The sequence below is a fragment of the Macrosteles quadrilineatus genome, unplaced genomic scaffold (genome assembly GCF_028750875.1).
Source record: "Macrosteles quadrilineatus isolate MER2022 unplaced genomic scaffold, UCM_ALF_1.0 Scaffold_1__1_contigs__length_201487025, whole genome shotgun sequence".
NCBI classification, from domain to species: domain Eukaryota; kingdom Metazoa; phylum Arthropoda; class Insecta; order Hemiptera; family Cicadellidae; genus Macrosteles; species Macrosteles quadrilineatus.
Window position 1 is genome coordinate 57,623,872 of NW_026542594.1, and position 21,634 is coordinate 57,645,505.

The following is a 21,634-nucleotide window of genomic DNA, read 5'->3' on the forward strand; positions in this document are numbered from 1 at the left end:
AATATGTGTAACAATATGCCTTGGCATTATGAATGGTGTCCAATAACCAAGTCGATTGCCTTCTAAACCAGCTTTTTGAATTGTTCAAGTGTTACAGTTTTTGGAAAAAGATAATTATTATAATTAACACAAAGAACTATTTGGGTGAAGCAAACATTCTGAAAACTTGAATTAGTTCATAATATATCTATTGTATTAAAGATGGTATTTGAAACTATAAAAACAACGCTCTTTTAAGTTCTGAGTTCCATATTCATTTTTATAAACAAGCTACAAATATTTTTGTATAGGTAGAATTAACAATTAAACCATGAAAATTGTTATAAACTCTGGGTTTTTCTAAGTAGTTAAACTACTTTTTTGTACAGCTCCAAAATCAAGTGTGTAAACTATTTCCTCCGACATTATAGTCCGGCATTGTCAGACGCTAAACTTTTAATTAATTACTAATATAGTGTCCAAGACTTATTGATCTCACTCATATGGTAGGACTATTTAAACTATTTACCTTAACTTTAGGTAGGCTAGATGCGGAGTTATTTGCAAGCATATCATTCGTTTTTCTGTAATTATCATCTACACTTCTGTGTACTTGACTGTGTTTCAGTTGTTACAATGTTAGTTGGATAGGCATTCTCTATCTATTGGTGTGATTTTTGACTGTAGAAACTGTGTTTTACAAGTAATAGTCATGAGCAACAAGTATCGTCTGATAACAAGAGTGTAAAACACCGCTTAACACGTTCGCTGCTGAGCGCTAGATGCCGGGACGGCGCCAGTTGCTGAACTACGCTCGGCCGCTGCGTGACATTGCCACCGATACACTGAATTACAGTAAAAACAACAGTAGTTATACTGGATGGCAATGTTCTGCAATAAAACTGGCTTTGGATATAGTACTAAGTGATTCTGATAGATAGCAGCACTACCCAGGTTACAGTCGGTAAAGTAGTGTCGCTATCTAGCAGGAAAGAGGTAAAACAAAGCCCTGTTCCAAACGACCCTGGTGGTGATTTGGGAAACTATATTTTTTATTGTCAGAAAAGTACGTCCCCACGAGCTGCAAAGAAATATAGAACCCTTGTGACGTGCTGGCTTATCCATAGCAACGTTAAACAACAATGAACGGTGACGTTCTGGAACGTTCTTAGCTCCTGGCGCCGTGGCCCGGCTGACGTTCCGGAACGTCCGTAGCAGCGAACGTGTTAAATACTTCCAAATACTGTAAGATCCTACCAAAATATCGCATTTTGATAAGCATTCATCATTCTACCTATAGCGTTGACTAATGGACACTGAAGTCAATGAATACAAACCCTTTAAGAAGCGCAATGCCTTTGTTAATGGGAATATTTGAATTTCGGATAGTTCCCACGGGCCGCTAGGTAGACTATCACAAGTGTGCGGCCAAGTCAGCTGACAGATGCAACCTACTCCTCTTTATTAATGGATTTCAAAATATACTTAAAATAGATAATACAATTCCAATGAAGTTACAATAAAATATATTTAGGTTCTATAGCTATTACAACAATCTCATTGGGCCATGACAGTGAAATTATATTTTGGTCTAGGTTTTTTATGATGGGCTAGGCTAGTTAACAATTTGGAGAGCAAATTATCTTAATCTAGGGGTTGGTTCGTGCCGGGTATGAAATTTTGATAGGCTAATTAACTTAATTTATACAGTACTAAAGTAGGCTAAATAATATGAGATAGGCTAATAATGAGAATAAAAAAATTTAGGCTATAAGTTCTTAATTTGAAAGTCACTTGAATTTAGTCAATTCACAATGTGGTGGCTGGAAATTGATGATGAGTTTTTTAAGTGTTAATTGAGGTTGATATTACCGATTTTGTTGAATAGTGATTTTTTTCTTTCTTTATGTCTCTTTATATTCAATATTTATATGTATTCTGAATGTTAATTTTTACTTTTGGATATTTAAATCACTGGAGACTTGGCTCCCACATCCATCTCTCTCTATATCTTCCACCACAAGCACATTTTCTTCCTTTTCTTTAGCTTTCCTTCCAACAATGCTACTTCACACCTGGACACTGGACAGTACAAAAGAAATATTTCCTACCTAGACACCATTTAATTTTAAAACATTATTTTTGAATATAGTTTTCTTCTTCACTAATAAGCTAAATTATATTTCACTAATTATATTTCATTAAATTTAAATATTCTTTTTGAAAATACAGTAATTAATAAATATTGAAAGTAATTTAGCTACAATTCACATATGAGTACATTCATGTTTTATCTCACAGAGTAAGAGAGAGTGAGACAAAGAATCTGCAAATTCTGAGAATATTTTGAGAGAGAGAGAGAGGGGGGGAGAGAGAGATAAAGATAGTAGAGTAGCACAGCCGCCGTGTGAAAAAATTCCTAGCACTAAAATTCGGCGGCAAATTTCCAGTCTGACTATTCTCTATAAGCATTTCGCTTCTTAAAGGTATTCATTTGTTAAAGTAGACATCCTATCTATATGGAACAGCGGTACCCAATTTTTTGTTAAAAAGAAGATGGGTGAGCCAGTCACAGAATGTGCTAGTGTCTAAAATTCTATTTTTTATTTTTTTTTTGTTGCTGACCAAGTTTATGGGTCTTTACAGTTACTATAGCTCTAGCTCACAATAAGTCAATTAATTTTTTTGACATGGTAAACGAAGTTTGTGTATTCAACAGAAATCAGTACATTCGATCAACACAGTCTGTTGGCAGCTCACATCAATTACAAAGATTTTGATAAAGAAACTGGCAACAACTTTTACATGGGGATAGAATTTCTAGTTGTATCAATAGTCAAATTTACCCTTTTAGTGCTAGGCTAATACTTCGTATTTCGTAAGACTTTTTTGTTTGCCTTTCAATTCCATTACCTGTTGTTGAATTTTAACTGTAATGCTGTCACTATTTTAATGATTAGGCTAATTTTGAACAATAAGACAATATATAACAAAGATAAATCCTGGTATTTGTAGTAGGTAAACATTAAATAAAACTTAGTTTTTGTTATAAATTTCCAAGTTTTCTTATAAATTGTAATGTTCTGATGATAGCATATTGTTTGAAACCAAAATCTCATAAAATCAAAAGATATCTAGTTTACAATGTAATATTGAATTTAACCTTGATTTAGTTGGATAAGGTTGTCGCAATTTAGCCATTTTAGGGAAAATAATTTTTTGCAGCAAAGCCTCAGTAACACAATTTATGATCATTATTATGGTTCAACTGAAAAAAAATCATCTAAATAGTCCGTGACTAACTAGTGCTGCTACCTAGTAACGCATCGAACAACCTGCTGTAGCGCTATCTGTTTGCAATCGTTGGCGTCAGCTTAAAAACCAGTTTTTGACTCCTCATCCTACAAGCACAGATAGTCAAGAAGGCTAGGGCGTGTGTCACTTGGCCAGTGGCATTCGTCTGCTCGGGTTCGATTCCCGTCCTGTGTGGCAAATAATTGGTGACCTGTGTGTTTGTAGCGATATACTACAACCACTGGGGCATAGTGAGGGGTTCATAATCCTTGTTTTTAGACATACACCTCGAATCATCGGATTGGGCGAATCTTTTAGCTAAGTCGTTGTTAGTGTATCCTATGAACATGCAGGTCACCAATGACCGTTTTGCTACTTTTTGTTAAAATAACCTTCCTCTCTACATCCCTTAGAGATTTAAAATAACAACGATATATCGTTGCATAGCACTGAAAGGGTTAAAGAGGTTGGCGGCCTCTTTTAACTTTGCATTTGCCCGTCCACAAAGATTAACTGCCTGTGCGGGGAACGTATCAAACAAAGCAAGGGGTGAGCCGGTACAGTGTGGACTGTACTGATAAAATGTTTTTGGCAGTGACCAGGATCCGAACCCACAACATTGCTGCCTTGGGCCCAAAGTCTGTGACGCCACCGACTCACCAACTGTATGCATGTAAAGATAACAACAAAATTCAAAACTTAGTAATAAATATACCACTTATCTATATGGATACTTATCTCAAATATACCACCACCATAAATGCTTTTTCATAAAAATTAAAATTAAAATTAAAAAATCTTTTTATTTATACTTTTTAACCCTCCGAGTGTTATGTGTCGAAAAATCGACACATAACACACTTTGTGTAGTGTTTTGTGTCGATTTTTCGACTCACAAACACTGTTTACGGCGAAGGCTCTATGACTAGATTCTAAGCTTTCTCCCGAGGTCTGTCTCTAAGCGCTTTTTTTTCTCGAGCCGATCATAATTGTAGCAGACAGCTGACGTGCGTATTTGTAAACAGCTTGGTTAACCTCGCACCGATGACTGATGTGTTTTATTACGTTTATCATTGTTTTAGTGTTAAAAATCAAAAGTAGTGATATACGTGGTGCATTATAAGAAGATTTAAGTGATTTTGAAGGGCTGGTTGATGATCCTGAAGAAGTAGGTAGTGATATTGATGTAAATTATCAGCCAGATTCCTAGCTATGGTTAGGCTATGCATTCTTAGCTAAACGCTATGTACTGAAATCTGTTTTTTGCCCATAACTTATTTATTTGCAAATCTACTTCCTTATATTATTATATATTTGTAATCCTCATAAAATTTAGAACAAAGTGGCTATTTTTAAATATTTATAGGCCTATAATTTATACAATTTCATTGAGCGCAAACTTATTTTTTTTTTTATTTTCCAAAATATTTTTTTTACCTAAAAAATTTTTTGAAATAAATGTTCCTTATGTTTTATGTATAATATTGAAGCCCATGATTTTCCAAACAAAATGGTATATAGAACAGTATAATTGACATTGTTTTTAAGCTTCTCAGATCCGTTTTAATAAAACCTTGCAAATGCGCAAAAAATAGGCAAACATTAAGGCCAAAACTACGGGACACTCGGAGGGTTGAAGTCTTTTTACTAACTAACTACTCATGTTTGATATTTAATTACACTATTTCCTTCTAAATGAGTTTTTTTATATGATGAAAACATATACACTGTCAGAGATTTGCCCAATATTGGCTTTAAAAACCAATATTAGACAAATAAAACGGGTGATTTTTGTAAACTGTTTGTCGACACTGTATTTATTTAATTCAATTAAAAGTTGATCTTGTGATGTAAATATCTTTAGGCCTTCTTTAGTGTTGACTTGTTATTTCCCACAGTTGATAAAAATGTCAAAAGATATCAAATGTGTGGTACAGTAGAACCCCTCATATCCGACCTCGGAATAACTGACTCCTCGGGATATCCGACAAGTGTCCGGCCGTCTACTTGTTTCCTGTTTAAGGCGATAACGCCGAGTGCAATCGGTTGACCGAAAGGCCAATCGCGGATGTTGCCTTAATCGCGGCAGACGATCACCACTGTCGCCGTCGCGGGAGACAATTACCAAAGTCGCGGAGACTGCAAGTTATGCGTGTTGTTGCGATCATGGGAGACGATTACTGATATCGCGAAGACTGCAGGTCATACTCCTCCCGATATCCGACCTTTTTGCCATTTCGACCATGGCCCGGTCCCATCATGGTCGTATATGAGGGGCTCTACTGTATTACCAAAATAGTTATTGTTTAAATTCCCCCATAACATATCATGCTTCCCCACTGCCTGCATTTTTTTGCTGCAGCATTTATTTTTAAGTTGAATTGGATTATGTCATCGAGGTTAAAATTATATGGGAACTCTAATGTTACCCATCAACTACCCATGTTACCCAAACATGTTACCTAAACAGAAATAACTTAACATTTTTATGTTACCCTTCATCTATAGTATACTAATATTATTACGTGATTAGTCGGTCAATATTGGCGAAGTAGATATGAGCTGCTTGAAAGTTAAAGTCATCCCCCATAGCTACAGCTATGTTAGACCCGTGATACACAAGATGTCTAGCCAGTATCTCAGCTCTGAACTGAGTCGCCTGTAAAACACCACAGTTTCATTCAACTAAACACTACCGCCGCATGCCTAACTTAGGCTTACGTAATGAGGGAGTCCATGTTTCTAAAATTTATATGAGCAGCCTGATATTGGAAATCTTCACCCATAGTTACAGCTATGTTTCTTCCATTATATTTTTTTTATACCTTTTACATTTTCAACAAATGAAGTAGCCTAAAAATAAAATTGGGGAAGTGTAAGTTTGCAGCTGAGAGAAATGATCGATCGATCATTGAGATGGGAAGGCCACCAAGGTGCGTATTTTAACCCAAATATGAGTGAAAGATGAGTGTAGGATGGTGTGTGGACCTGTGTAGCTTTGTTACTGACTAAGATCAGCGGTTTCATTAGTCAGGATAATTTATTTAAAGCCCAATGATCAGGAACAGCTGGGGTCCAGTTTCGAACCATCAAAAAGCTACTGACTTTTCTCAGGATCGAACCGGCGACCTTTTGATTACGAGGCGAGCACTATAACCACTCAACTACCCAGCCAGTTGAATAATGGATAACCAGAAATAATGAATGTCAATAAATAGTAAAACAGACATATTTTTCTTCATCAAAACTTGTATTCAATAAATAACCAAAGTGAAAGTAGTACAGGGTGTTTTTAAAAGAATGCCGGGATTTTAAATGGTAATTGCTTGGATACTATTCAAGGTAACTAAATGTTTTATACGTCAAATTGAAGCTAAAGTAACTAATTTTTTTCCCCGTGTAGCAAGGGAGGAAACTTTGACCTTGGCATGCGTAAAACAGGTGCGAGGTGATAGGCCGCTATTGTGACTCATACGCCTGACGCCAGTTGCCAGTACGACGTTTATGCCGCAACAGAAGGCACAGAATGTAATCTGTAGTTCGCAGAGTTTGTATCTATTGCTAAATTAAACTAAATTTAAATCTATTTGATGATAAAGACACTTGAAGCTGGTTTAATGAGTTTCATGGCACCGAAGTGTTTTGAAAAGACATTCAACTGGCCGGCTAAAAACAAGCGATGACATAGCCGAAGAAATCCGACAATTCTTCATCATAAGCCCGAAAGAATCGATTGCCCGACGAAGTCTTCAGTTTAACAAACATAAATTGGTCACTTTAAGATGTTATCTATAAAAGATATAGTTTTTGTGCCAAAAAAGATTCAGTTAAGAAATTAGATAAACCACCCGATCGCCCTAAGCGTAAGGACTTTGCCAGTTTTACGCTCATATAAGATTGATGAAAATCTGAATTTTATTAAATCATTCCAAATTGTATGAAAGAATGAGAAAAAAACGTTATTATTTTCACTTCAATATGACGTTTAAATCGTTTGATTATCTTGAATAGTCCCCGAGCAATGACCGTTTGGAATCCCGGCATTTTTTTAAAAACACCCTGTATGTACAGACCATATTTGTGTTATAAGCAAACAATAATTGTGAAAGAAGTTACCTGGTTTAACAGTTTGGAATTACTTTAATTACAGTAAAAAAAATTGTAGAGAGATTGTAAATTATTGAAAATCAACTGTGAGATGACAAGTTTCAGGTAAGAGAGCATAAATTAACATATATTGAAAATATCATAAACAGCATCAGTCATCTATTCTACGTTCGATCAGCTTTTCATTCCTGTATAGGGGGAGAAAGACAATTTTATGAAGTAAAACATTTTAAGCATGATTTCCTCAAATAAATGTCTATTCTAAAGCAAGACAAGACAATAAGCCATCAAGACTCAAAAGCAACCAGAAAAGGAAAAAGTAAGATGGTCTTACGTCAATACCTGATAAGCCTATCAATGTTAACAAGGTGGTAATGTGCATCCTGATAAGTAAAATCTCCTCCCATTGTGATGGCTATGTTGTTCTTTGATTTATAAAAATTCAGCTGTTGAAGTATGTTCCTTTCAAACTCTGCTGCCTACAATTTTAATATAGTATTTAGTAAGAATAAGCAACATAGCATAATATTAGCAATAAAAATGTGATTATTTTTTTGATTCACTGAAACATGGAAACCTGAATAAAAAAAAACACTATTTCTATGTATATAATAAATAATTAAACATATACTTACACATTAGGTACCGGTATTTAAAATAATATGTTGCTTGATTTAAGACACTAATTAATTTGTTTTATTTCATTTTCACGAGGGCATACAAAAGATGTATTAAAATATTCATAAGTGAATGACCAAAAACAAAACCCCAAACCTACTTACCCGTTTGTCAGCATTGTAGTCTGGGCTCTTTTTATCATCAATTACTGGTTCATCCTCACATAAAATATCAAAACAAAATCCTTTAGGTGCTGAGTAGGTATTGAACAAAACACCAGTAAACAAATCTGCTTCTTTGCCTGAAATATGTTTCATCGTTCATTAGCTGTATGCGTTCTAAAACACTTATGAGTGAAATTTTAATTTTTTCTTTATTTTACTGTACATTGAATAATTGAAATTGACTTTGTGTCCAGCCAGAATTAAGCTCCAGCCCTTCATTTAATTTAGCCCTGGAAGGGTTAAACATCACCTTCAGCTTTAGTTATTCAGTGGTTCGTTCACCCTATATATAATTGCATTATTACAAACTGTACTTTATTATTTTAAAATTGTACTTTGGTCAATGCAAAGTAAAGTCAACTGTGAACAATTTATATATCTTAACAAAAATCAAATCTAACCCTATCTAAGTAAAACCATACATACCAAGGTTCGGACTTGCTTCCCAGATCATTTCCATATCTTTGTGTATTAGTCTTGTGGCTTTATCCATGTAGTCGATCCTGCCTACAAACAAACCATCAAAGCCCAGACGTGCCATGATAGAAGCCGTCTCTCGAGAATGTCCGAATGGGTCGATTTGCCATCCTACCTTGGGAACTCCGCATTCCCCAAAAGTATCATTCAACTTCCTGTAAACATCACCATTTACAAAAATACATCAATCACATTGTTTTATATAGTTCACCATACTTCACAAAGAAATAAGTACTTTTATGTTGTTTAATATCAGTGACTCTGTGAAGTTACCAGCACATTATAACTCACAAATAGCAGCAAAATCCGGATTTGTCCGAACACAATACAATGTACAATATTGATGTAATATGTTTCGTATTAACATATTGACTTGTGTTCTTTAATATGTTATATAATTTATGCCTGCCTTCTTTCTTTATTTTAATTGAACCAACATATGTTTTATTATTATTACTTTGTAAATAATGTCCAAATATAATACACATCTTTTTTGTCAAAGTCTTGTCTGTCTTACTAATATTATAAATGTGAAAGTTTGTGTGTTTGTTTGTTTGTTTGTTTGTTTGTTTGTTTGAAGTTCAATCACGCATCACGCATAAACCACAGGACGGATTGGGCTGAAATTTGACATGATGATAGCTCACATTCCCGATTAACATATAGGCCTATTCTTATCTCAAAAATCCTTTCGGTCTCCGCCCCAGTGGCTCTGTAGTTCCCCATGTTAACCTTATGAGTATTCATATTTAAAGGGAATTAAAGAATTTAGTCAGCTGTTTCAACTAAAATTGCTGGTTCTATGATATGCAAAATCATTAAAAAGTTATAAGATTTACCAACAGGGTGCAGCACTATAATTTCCTTTGCATTTATGTAAAAAGCTAATTTGAACTAAGCAGCAACTAAAAACTGTGATATGCAATGAAAACTGTCAAAGTAGGATTCTTTACAGTTATGTTTATGTTTTTATTGTCATGAATAATTTGTGATTTTTTGCAAATTTTTAATAATTTATTTTTCTTTATTGTTTAGGTGAAGTGGTAGAACATTATGGCTATGGTAGACGTGTAATACCATAGTATACCGTAAATTTAAAGAAGCAAATTTTATCAAACTATGTCCTCCCCCATTGCAAACGTAAAGCTTGAGTATAACTGCAATAAGCATTTTAAACTTATATGCCAACCCCGTACGAAGGACGGGTACTCTGCTAGTCTTTAATATTTTTTACATCCACTAAATCTAGAAACATGTGAAATATTCTTACTCTATCGTAGAACATTATGGACCATCACACATTTTTCATATTTTATTTTGAAAGTTATAATACACTCTAGAACACCCTACATATGACATTTCCTAGATCACCAAGGAAAACTCTGAAACAGTGTATAAAAAATGCTATACTTTCAAGCACACACACATTTTACGTCATATTCAGCATGATCTCGAACATTCACTACCTTTCGTGATTGAATGTAACCCTATTGTTAATAAAGACACACTACATAAGATTTTTTAAAGAGCTGCAGACAAAAACATAACCGGTGTAAAGGCAAATTCTCACAGTTTTACAGTAGACTCCCTCTTATCCGGACTCCTCGGGACCGAGAACAGTCCGGATAACGGTTTTTCCGGTTAAACCGACGTCCCCAAAAACTTGTTAAAACGGACCGTTTGAATGCATGCTGTATAAGCCAATAATGATTATTACGTATTTAGACACGTGATCACAGTTCTAAAATCTTTCCCACGAGAACAGTAGTTTCAGTAACTCCCACTCCCTGCCGATCTAGTCCGGTTAAACCGATGTGCTGATAAAAATTGTCCGGTTAAAGAGATGTCATTTCCACCAAGTGTTAAACTGATGTCCGGTTAAAAGGTGTCCGGATAAGAGGGAGTCTAGTGTAATGGCCACCTTTTTTTTATCCAATAATATTCGGCTTGCATTTTAAATCCAATGATTTTACAGTAAAACAGTAACTTCGTTGATGGGAAAAGCCTTGAGGTAAAACTGGGGGCTATTTCCTAAACTGTTTAAGTAGCTACCACCTTCCATTGAATACTATTACTAAACTTATATTACCTCCATGGCCATTAAATTAAAACATTAAGGTTTTGGCCTTGTGTAGTTACACAAGACATCTCCATTTCTTCTATCACCCGCCTCTTATAATTTAGACCCAAGTTTAGAGACTTATTTCATTACTTGGTCTTTCCACTTCATTCCTTGTCTAGCTTGTGGTAGACCTTGGAATACAACGTTTAAAAGTCGACCACTTTTGGTGGTTGAGTTTTGATTGTTGTAGTTGGTGTTGGTTGAGTTTGAAGTTGAGTTGAATTAGGGGTTGTAGCACCCCTATATATCTGGGCGCTTATATATTTCTCTTAGCTCTCTATTCTTTCGTATCTTAATTTCTGTTATCTTGAACTGGTCCGTATTTTTTTTCTGCTCTTTATTCTCAAAACCCAATAATACCATTTTTCAGATACCTCTTGGTCAGTGCCCAAGATTCTGAACATTACAGTGCTACTGGGATATCTATGGTGTGGTATAAATTGATTTTGGTTTCTACTGACAGCCATTAGGACTATAACAGTTTTCTAGAGACTAATATTGCTACCTTCTGTACCGGTTGACAATGTCATAAATAACCAATATTTTGTATGTCGCCAAACAGACATTGGCACATAAAGACAACTATCAACCGCCTGCCAACGACTTCAAACTTAATCAATTAAGTGATATTTTCTTGAAAAAATATTTCCCTAACATGAGTTCTAGTTTTCACAGCATAGACCTATGTTTACACAGATTATGTTTACGTTGAAACTTGATTGCAAGTGTTTAGGATAAGTATATATATAGTTCAAAATTACACATTTCCTGAAAACACAAATCCGTTACGGTAAGAAAAAACTACATGCAGTAACGTGTAATACTGACGATCAATATTTTGTAAACATCCTGAAACGTAAACATTTAAGTGACAATTTGAAACCATACTTTTAGTGAAACCTAATTACATTGAAACAAACTTCAAATAAGTGTCGACTCTGCTAATCTTTTTAGCGAATTTCCCATATAGGGAATAAGCTATTACCGTAGTACTCATGGTAAGACCTGGACGCGGGACCGATTTTTTTTTTTCGTTTTGAGGTCCCTAGAGGCCAAAAACACCATCCGTTCAAATTCATATATATATATATACATATATATATACATATATATATGTCCGTCAGCACGATAACTCGAGCAAAAATGATCCGATTTTGATGAAATTTGGTACAAACGTGTAAACCTACGTTTATTCGAACGAGTTCGCGATCCAGCATGATCGGACCTTGGGAACGGGGGTTTACGGGGGGTTTTATGGGGTAAAAATAGGTTTTTCCCATTTTTGACCCAAAAAACATAAAATTTAGCAATTTCTTTCCAAACCATTTTGTAGAGCTTAAAAAAACAAATAATTTAGTATATTGAAGCGTTATTATGCGCCTAATGGTTACGGAGAAAATTCCAAAAAATTGTAAATTTAAAATTCCCATGTTATTCTTATGGAGAATAAGTAAACTGTTGTAGTTTGCTTGTTTATGAACATATTTTGATCAAATTTGGAAAATGTTTTTATTTCTTACTAACTATTAAAATTTTACAAAAAAAAAACAGTTTTACCCTCCCTGATGCAGCAAACCTAAGTACAAACCTAAGTACTTGTTAAAATAATTATATTTAAATAGGGAATAAATGTTATATTTTTAAGTAGACATTTCAGTGTAAATCCAATCAGTCAAATGGAAATTCGCTTAGTCTGCAGGTTTGCTGCGGCGGGGGTATTTTAAAATTATAACTTGATTTCTAAAAAAACTGAAACCCCAAACTAAAATCTTAGCTTCGACATTCCCTTCCTTTCAAAATGATTTTTCTTTCAACATAAAAATCATGAATATCCCTCAAGTAGTTGAGTCATAATCTTGAAATAAAAAATCCTCCCACGTTTTAATCTTCTTCTATATAAATAAAATTAGAGTTTTGTCTGTACATTGCTCAGAATTATATATTTTTAGGTTATTTTTACGTTTTATACATTAAAGAAGCAGAAACAAGTCTTATCTCTATTTCTGTCTGTCTGTCTGTCTGTCTGTCTTTCTGTCTGTCTGTAAAACTCAAGATGGCATTTTACGCAATCTTCTCCGTGAAAACGAGAGTACCTATCAAGATCCAAGTAATTTTAATGTGTTCACTGGATTGGCGAGAGTGTCTTTAGCGATTAAAATATGGCCTCACTACTTTGTAAATAAAATTACGGACGTTCAAAAATGCAGTTTTGTGCGATTTTTGTCAAATTTTCGTTCAATTTTTATCACATAATCGTCTATGAAATAACGAACAGCTATTCGGATCAAGATTATTTTTTCTAGCTGTCACTGATATGTTTACAAATGTTGTTTACAAAAACCGCAACCATTTCGAATCACGTTTTGAAAGCAAATCCCAACCAAGTAGGATAAAACGCGTTTTTCTTACATAACGGATTTAATTAATCGCAAGTGCAATATCATAGTGTAACCGTAAATGAAATTAAATAACTAGGCATCATCTAGGTCAGGAACCAGAAATTCTTTGTGTATAAAATTGTTCTTGAGTTTTGATAACCAAACAAAAGACCTTGAATCAGTGTTGTATATGGCTGGGACACTTAATGATAGTCGCCAATAGCTTACAAACAAGGTTTCCACTCCATTGACGGCGCTTCAATGGCAATTGTGTAAAGTGTAAAGCAAAAAAATCACAACTGCAGTGGGTGATTGTAACAGAGGTTTACGGATGATGCTAAACTTGCTTTTCCAATGTGTCACTTTCTGTTTCTACTCACTGTGTAATGCAATCGCTGGACCATACAGCCAATAGGCTCATAGCCCATCTCTTGAGTACGTACGCCTACCTATTTATTCATCTAACAACCTTTTCGACGACGATCCTTGATACCAGTACTTTTCCATAGAATAAGCTGCCTACCTACTTAAGAAATAAAATTACAAATGTCCAAAAACCCAACATTGTGTGATTTTTGTCACATTCAACTGACTACTATAAGATCCCCGTACGTAGAACGGGCACACAGCTAGTATACAATAATTACAGTAAGATTCTTTTATGATGTAAAGACAGGTAGAAACCTAAACACCATATGACAAATCACAACAGTATGCATATACTAAAATGAAAATGCATTAATAAAGCTTTTAGAATAAAATCTAATTGGTAAAAATCTTGTAATTTAACCCAAACACTTCTTCCTGCCTGAAATCAGTTGTTACAAAACTTCCTTGACATATTTGCCTTTTGCTCAAATTTGGGTAGTTGTGTTCCAATTTAAATTGTTGATACAGTGTTATCAGATGTTATACGTCAGCCTATGGCTTGAGTCATAGCCTCCTCTATACAAGGCCACAGCGTTGGTGTGTGGCGTCGCAATCTCAAAACTAATGCCATGGTAATAACATAAATAACGACGAAAGTGTAAACATAAACATTGCCTATTCTCTCCATTATTAATAAGTTCAACAGCTATTTTGTTTTGACGGTGTTGATGTTGATTTCAATGGCTATTTGATAGCGGTGTTGTCTTGTCGCCGCCTTGTGTTAGAGGAGGCTATGCTTGAGTATCACACCTATGTTATCCTTTATTCATAAGGAACACTGCTATATCAATGTTTCATGCATTCATTAATTTTTCAAAAGAGTTAGTTTGACCTTTTTGTTGTCTTAAAAATAAAAATAGTTAATATTTCAATCTCAGAGGAAGAAAATAAGAGTTTGTTTACCAATACATTTTTTTGTGCAAGCAAGAGTAGTAATGATATCGGAGCAGTACAGGTAACCATAAGAATCAACTCTTCATTCTTCAACTCTACCTGAAGCCCCAAGTAAACTGGTCAATGATGGACTGATAGTGAGTGGTGGCCTCATCGTGCATGGACCAAGCACCTCCAATGAACTCAAGTTGTCCGTTAGCAACCAGACGCTTTACAATGTGACGCTCGTGGTCTGCTTGCTGCTGCCACCACTTCCAGAAGAAGGCTGTCTCTACATAGATGAACCTAGGTGCAACATTTTATTTAAATTTGTCATTGATTACTCATAGTCATAGTGAAGATCTATTAGAAAGGCGCTTCAATAACATATTTCAATTTTTAAATTGAAAATTTGACTAACCATACCTTTTGTTAGGATCATGTTTCAATTGTTGAACAACACTGTCCAATATGTACTGAACCCCTGCAAGCTGAATTTTGGACTTACCTGTAAAAGAAATGAGATTATAATATTATTAAATTCAACCAATAAGAGATTATTGGTTCATGGTATCTCAGACTGGGTGTCATACTGAAGATGGCATAACTGCTGGGAGTTTGATATTCTTTTTGAAAGATTTAATATGGGTTTTAAATCATTCACCCATTTTCAAAGCTGCCATATTGACCAATATCATAGATAAAACGTTGCTAAACCTATACTAATACCGAGAGGTATTGCACTCAAATCTCTATCTAGTGTGCACTAAACTGATACAAAATTTAACATTTTTCTCAATACCAAAAAGGCTCCTTCATTTGTCACTTCTTTATTTTTTTGTTTTTCAAAATGTAGCAATAAATATAAGGCTGATAAAAGCAAATTTAATTTGTAATATTGTTCTTCAAATAATGTAAAGTATGTACCTACTAAATTATGAATACTGTGTATACCATATTACATAAAAAATTGAAACTAGAAAGTTTACATACTTAAATAATATAAAATTAAAAAAAAGAGAAGTTGTGGAACAATTTTCTATATTAGAGACAGCAATTGAGGAGAGTGTATTTGATTGATGGGATCACTTACAACCTCGTACAAGGGTCTACATTCAGTACATTACCAGGACCAAGACATTGTAGGGTGAATGAAATTGTGAGTTGATTATAGGCTACTTAAAAAGTTATTTTAGTGTCCAATCAAAAACTGAAAATTTTCAATAAAGTACTAAAAGGTAGGTTAAGCTTATGTTTTTCATTACAAAACACAATTCCATCACAGATAAACTGTGCACCCTTTTGGTTTAAGTTGTTTTAGCCTATTAACATTTTAATTTGAACTATTAAGCAATATTGAATAGATTCAATTCATACCTAAACTGTACACATTAAGATAGCTATTACTGTATTTTTATAGTGCCAGGTATATCGTTTAGCCCTAGTTTAAACTTTAACTAAATGTACAGTACTACAATTACAATTTCAGATCTAATGAGTTAAAACTGATCAGATTTGGGGTCACAGGTCATTGACGTCAGGATCCTTGTAATTTGAGACTCTCCTATCAGCTTTTGATATGGCTCTTATCATCTAATATAAAAACAAATAGTATCCCAAATCCATCAAATAACTCACCATATTTACATAAAGGAATAGTTTTTCCCCTTTATAGCTCAAATTTACAGCATTGTATTTTACTAGTAAGGACCTTTATTTTAAAGTGCATATCAAGCTATGCTTCTTAGGTACTTATTTAAAATTTTCTTCTGACTCCTAGCAGGCCGTCCCCTGAGGGTCAGCGGTAGCTTATCACTGAATAATGTGTTATTCAGGCACTAACAGGTTCAAACACAATGTTACTTATGGCTCAGTTAGTTCTGGGTTATAGATCTTTTACTGTGGTTTTGGTCAACTACCATCAAAATAGCATAAGACTGGGAACATTTTCTCACTTCCACATCCAATATTAACGTACATACATACGTGCACGTATTGAAACATCATCTTGATGAATGGTTTGTAAACAAATTCTTTGTCAGTAAAAATGTTTTATTGAGAACAAAATTCATATTTAGTTTGTTGCTTTGATGGGCAAATTGACACAAAACCAATTATTATAGTTGTAGCCAATATTGAATATTATACTTGTATATAAAAACAAAATTTTACTGCTGTCACGTTGACAGTTTCATGTTTCCAGATATATCATATATCCTATAAGAGCAACAGTTTGGAGACAGAGACTAATACTAATTAATACCAATACTGTAGTTATCTCAATTCTAAAGATACCAGATGTTATACTCACTCCCGTAATAGTACTGGTCAAGAGTTTTTAGCCAACCCACGTCATCATGGGTGTGTGGTATCAGATGTACGTTTATGAATCCCTCCTTAGGCACAGGGCATGACTAAAACATCGACCATAATAAATTGAGGTTAATGGCTATTCAATGTTACTAAATAATTTAAAATTAATAATCATCAAACACTTGAATGAACTGATGATATTATAAATATTAGTAAGTACTAAAGGTCGTCCAGTGGTCGAAAACTCGACCAAAAATATGTAATGTAACTTACAGACTTGTCTATTTTTCACACCACACTGTAAATAAAACATGTGATTGGAATTTCTTCTATTTGTTTTGATTTTCTGTTTATAATTCGTTGTTATTTTGACGCCAGCATTGCAACCCATAAGGCCCATGCTAATTTTTTTTATTATAAATTCATTTTTTGTGCTTATTTTTGAGCCTATTTTAATTTATAAAGGGATTCTGCACATCTACAGGAAAATATCTCTCTCACATAGATTTTCCCTGCGATGCACACTATTGCTGAGAAAAAAGGTTTTAAAGAAACATGCTTGCCTATTAATTGAGCGGAGCGAAGCGAAGCTCTTTGGGATCAACATCATTGCAATCTTTATAACACTTAATCTAAATAACGGCTAAACATATTTCAGCCAAACTTACGAAGGTTGTTTTGTCAAATGTTTAGATGGTTTAGACGTAACCAATTTCAATTTTTGATAATGCGTATATAATTTTAAATTAACTCAAAGTTTTTAAACTTTAACATTGGTCTTATGGGTTGCCATGATGGTTACAAAATAACAACGTAAATGTAAACAATACCCCCGCCGCAGCAAACCTGCAGACTAAGCGAATTTCCATTTGCCTGATTGGATTTACACTAAAATGTCTCCTTAAAAATATCACATTTATTCCCTATTTAAATAGAATCAGTTTAACACAAACTTAGGTTTGCTGCAACAGGGAGGGTAAAAGTGATTTTTTATGTAAAATGTTAATAGTTAGTAAGAAATAAAAACATTTTCCAAATTTGGGCAATATATGTTAATAAACAAGCAAACTACAACAATTTACTTATTCTCCATAAGAATAACATGGGAATTTTAAATTAACAATTTTTTTGAATTTTCTCCGTAACCATTAGGCGCATTATAACGCTTCAATATATTAAATTATTTGTTTTTTTAAGCTCTACAAAATAGTTTGGAAAGAAATTGCAAAATTGTATGTTTTTTGGGTCAAAAATAGGAAAAACCCATTTTTACCCCATAAAAGCCCCCATTAACCCCCGTTCCCATGGTCCGATCATGCTGGTTTGCGAACTTGTTCGAATAAACGTAGGTTTACACGTTTGTACCAAATTTAATCAAAATCGGATCATTTTTGCTCGAGTTATCGCGCTAACGGACACATATATATATATATATGAATTTGAAAGGATGGTGTTTTTGGCCTCTAGGGACCTCAAAACGAAAAAAAAAATCGGTCCCGGGTCCAGGTCTTACCATGAGTACTACGGTAATAGCTTATTCCCTATATGGGAAATTCGCTAAAACAAGGAATTATAGCACATGTCCAAATGATTTGAAGTTCAAATAAAGCCACAACCTAAACACAGTACAAAGGAAAAAATTTGGATGATGAGAACTGATCAAATAATACAGAGAAAGTCTTAAAACATTTAAGTCGCAATTTGGAAACGAACACTGATCGAATAGGTACAGTCATAGATAAATCATACTTTCTTAGGAACGGTATTTAACAGATTTTATTTACGTAGCTAAATAAGTTTATAACAAATAACATTTTATCTTAAACAATTCGTAGGTGAATCATATTCATGGATCAATCTCATTATTGGCAAACTTAAACAGGTCCATGACATGGGAAGTGGTGAAGGAAGTAGTAAAGGCTGAGGCTGAGAAGTGTGAGGTTTGGGAAACGTTTGTGGCAGTTACATTAATGTATCTGCAATACTAAAATGTTATGGGAAGGGAGGGAAACAGGTCCAAGATGTAGGAAGTAGTGAAGGAAATGGTAAAGGCGAACACTTCGTAGGGTGAGAACCATCTGTGGCAGTTATATTAATGTATCTGCAATCCTAAAATGCTATGGGAAGAGAGGGTAACATGTCCACAACGTTGGAAGTGGTGAGGGAAGTAGTAAAGGCTGGCAGTGCAAAGTGTGGGAACCGTTTGTGGTAGTTACAGTAATGTATCTGCAATACTATAATGCTATGGGAAGGAAGGTGAACAGGTCCACGACGTAGGAAGTGGCAAAGGAAGTAGTAAAGGGTAGCAGGGCAGAGTGTGGGACAGTTAGATTAATGTATCTAAAATCCTAAAATGGTATTGGGAAGGGAGGAAACCATATAGGTCCACGATGTAGAAAGTGGTGAAGGAATTAGTAAAGGCTAGCAGTGCAGTGTGTGGGAACGCTTTAAGGGAATTTAGATTAATGTATCTAAACTATTAAAATGCTATGGGAAGGAAGGGAAACAGGTCCATGACGTAGGAGGTGGTAAAGGAAGTAGTAAAGGCTAGCAGTGCGGAGTGTGGGAAGGCTTTGGGGCAGTTAAATTAACGTATATAAAATACTATGGCAAGGAAGGGAAACAGGTACATGACTTAGGAAGTGATGAAGGAAGTAGGACAGGCCATCAGTGCGGTGTCTGGGAACCGTCTGTGGCAGTTAGATTAATGTATCTGCAATCTTAAAATGCTCTAGGAAGGGAGGGAAACAGGTCCACGACGTAGTAAGTCGTGAAGGAAGTAGTATAGGTTAGCAGTGCAGAGTTTGGGAACATTTATATTTTGTATTATATCTATAAACATTCCGCCAACATACAGACACATACACGTTCTGCTGCATCTAGCTCTAGAGCACACCATCCTGCCAAGCCACGGCTATCCGGTCAAGGTAATATTCTTTCAGCGCCACCATCAGTCGGGATCGGTTTTCTATAGATTTGATGGAAAAATGTATGGAGTTCCGTGGTGTCATGATGTTACCAAGGATGATTCATTATAAACAGTGGTTCTATGATAAGGAATGCGAGTATCCCTTGGGCCTCTTTCACGTAAAAATTTAAAATTCTAATGGTTAAATAGAAAATCTTAACGGTGTTTAAGACAGTTTGAAAAGTTAACTTTATTTTGATTTCTTTACATCAATGCAATCATTTTTAAATGAAAATAAAACAATATTGTAAACAATCATTTTATAATTTACGAAAAGCATTTTTATTACAAACCATAGACAGACATTTGATTGCTGAACTAATAACAACTCTGTAATGTAAGTTTAAGTACTACTCGCACAAAACGTTTCTCCCCTCTAGTCATTGAAACCCGTTGTTTCTCCCCTTTAGTCATTGATACCCGTTGTTCTAGTTCTACTCTTACTCTCACTAAAGACAGCAGATAAAAATAAGATAAAATCATATTACAATAGTTTCAAAATGGCCTGTGACAATGATTTTTTGCTTTTTCGATACAACTTCTACAGAAATAGAAATTCTGTTTGTTGGTTTTTTTACTTTCTCCCCCTATACCATATAGTATATGGAGAAAGTATTGTTTTCGTCAAAATTTTCGAGTTTGAGTTTTGAGTGGATATATTCGTTTTGGGTCCCCCTGGACCCCAAAAAGTGGTTTTCGAAGTGATGTCTTTGTGTGTGTGTGTGTGTGTGTGCGTGTGTGTGTGTGTGTGTCTGGATGTGTACAGAGCTAGAGACTACACCTGTGTTCCGATTTCGATGAAATTTGGTGTGTAGGTTCAAATCCATGGTATCTCCAGGCGTTTGTTTCATTTTTTTTTAATTTTGATTTTTAATGGGAATTTTCCCATAAAAAACCGGAAAAATCTGATTTTCTCAAAAATGGCTCAAACGATTTTGATAAAAATTTAGTATGTTATAGTCCTTTAAATTCTGAAGAAAATTGTACAAATCCCATTTCCGTATATTTACTCTCACCGCTTACACATGATAAAGGTTGTTGACAAACTTATGGGAGAAAGTATATGTCAGAATGCTGATACCGTTTATTTTCATTGGGATTTAGCATACGGTAATAGTTTTATGCCAATTAAAACCAACTGATGTTTTACTTCTTTTTATTATATTTTGTAATTTGCTTGTATACTGTGGATGGCTTGTTGTAAACACATGTGATATAGTGACATTTCTTTTGTTTACCTTTTCCTTTTTAGCGAATTTCCCTATAGGGAAGTATTACCGTAGGTGGCATGGTAAGACCTAGGCCCGAGACCGATTTACTTTTTTCATTTTGATGTCCCCAGAGGCCAAAAACACCATTCGTTCAAATTTTTATAGAGGTATATATATATATATATATACCCTATAAAAATTTTTTATAGAGGCTTTTATAGAGGCTTTGCCCCGTTTAACTTCATAAGTATTCGCATGGCTCATTCACGTCCTGGTTGAAGTTCGTTCGCTACGTTCACTCAACTTTAGGTTGGAGCTCGTTCGCTGCGCTCACTTGCCTTCAGGTTAGCTCGTTCGCTACGCTAACTCGCCTCCAGGTTGAAGTTCGTTCGCTACGCTCACTCACCTTTTGGTTGGAAATTATAGCTGTTGTCTTAAATAAAAAAAAAAATAATAGTGCTGCACCCTGTTGGTAATCCTTGTAACTTTTATGCTATTGAACATCATAGAACAGAACCAACTTGTTTAATTGAAACAGCTGTTAAGATTCATTAATTCTTTTTAAATATGAAAAACCATAAGGTTTACATGGGGAACTACAGAGCCACTGGGGCGGAGCCCGAAAGGATTTTTGGGATAAT

The 21,634-nt window shown here is 34.7% G+C and overlaps 1 protein-coding gene across 2 annotated transcripts in view; it reads right to left on the bottom strand.

Annotated features, from left to right (window-relative positions):
• LOC128983197 (lysosomal alpha-mannosidase) overlaps positions 1 to 21,634 on the bottom strand; it is a 92,252-nt gene that overhangs the window by 58,697 nt on the left and 11,921 nt on the right. Inside the window, exons 2-7 of one of the 2 annotated variants that reach the window (XM_054402392.1) lie at positions 16,813 to 16,915; positions 14,928 to 15,009; positions 14,622 to 14,807; positions 8,649 to 8,854; positions 8,163 to 8,299; positions 5,799 to 5,932 (exon numbers count right to left, since the gene is read on the bottom strand). In XM_054402392.1, the coding sequence (XP_054258367.1) occupies positions 5,799 to 5,932; positions 8,163 to 8,299; positions 8,649 to 8,854; positions 14,622 to 14,807; positions 14,928 to 15,009; positions 16,813 to 16,915 (848 nt within the window). Of the gene's footprint in view, positions 1 to 5,798; positions 5,933 to 7,722; positions 7,860 to 8,162; positions 8,300 to 8,648; positions 8,855 to 14,621; positions 14,808 to 14,927; positions 15,010 to 16,812; positions 16,916 to 21,634 lie in introns of both variants that reach the window. The other variant, XM_054402391.1, reaches the window with a different exon arrangement.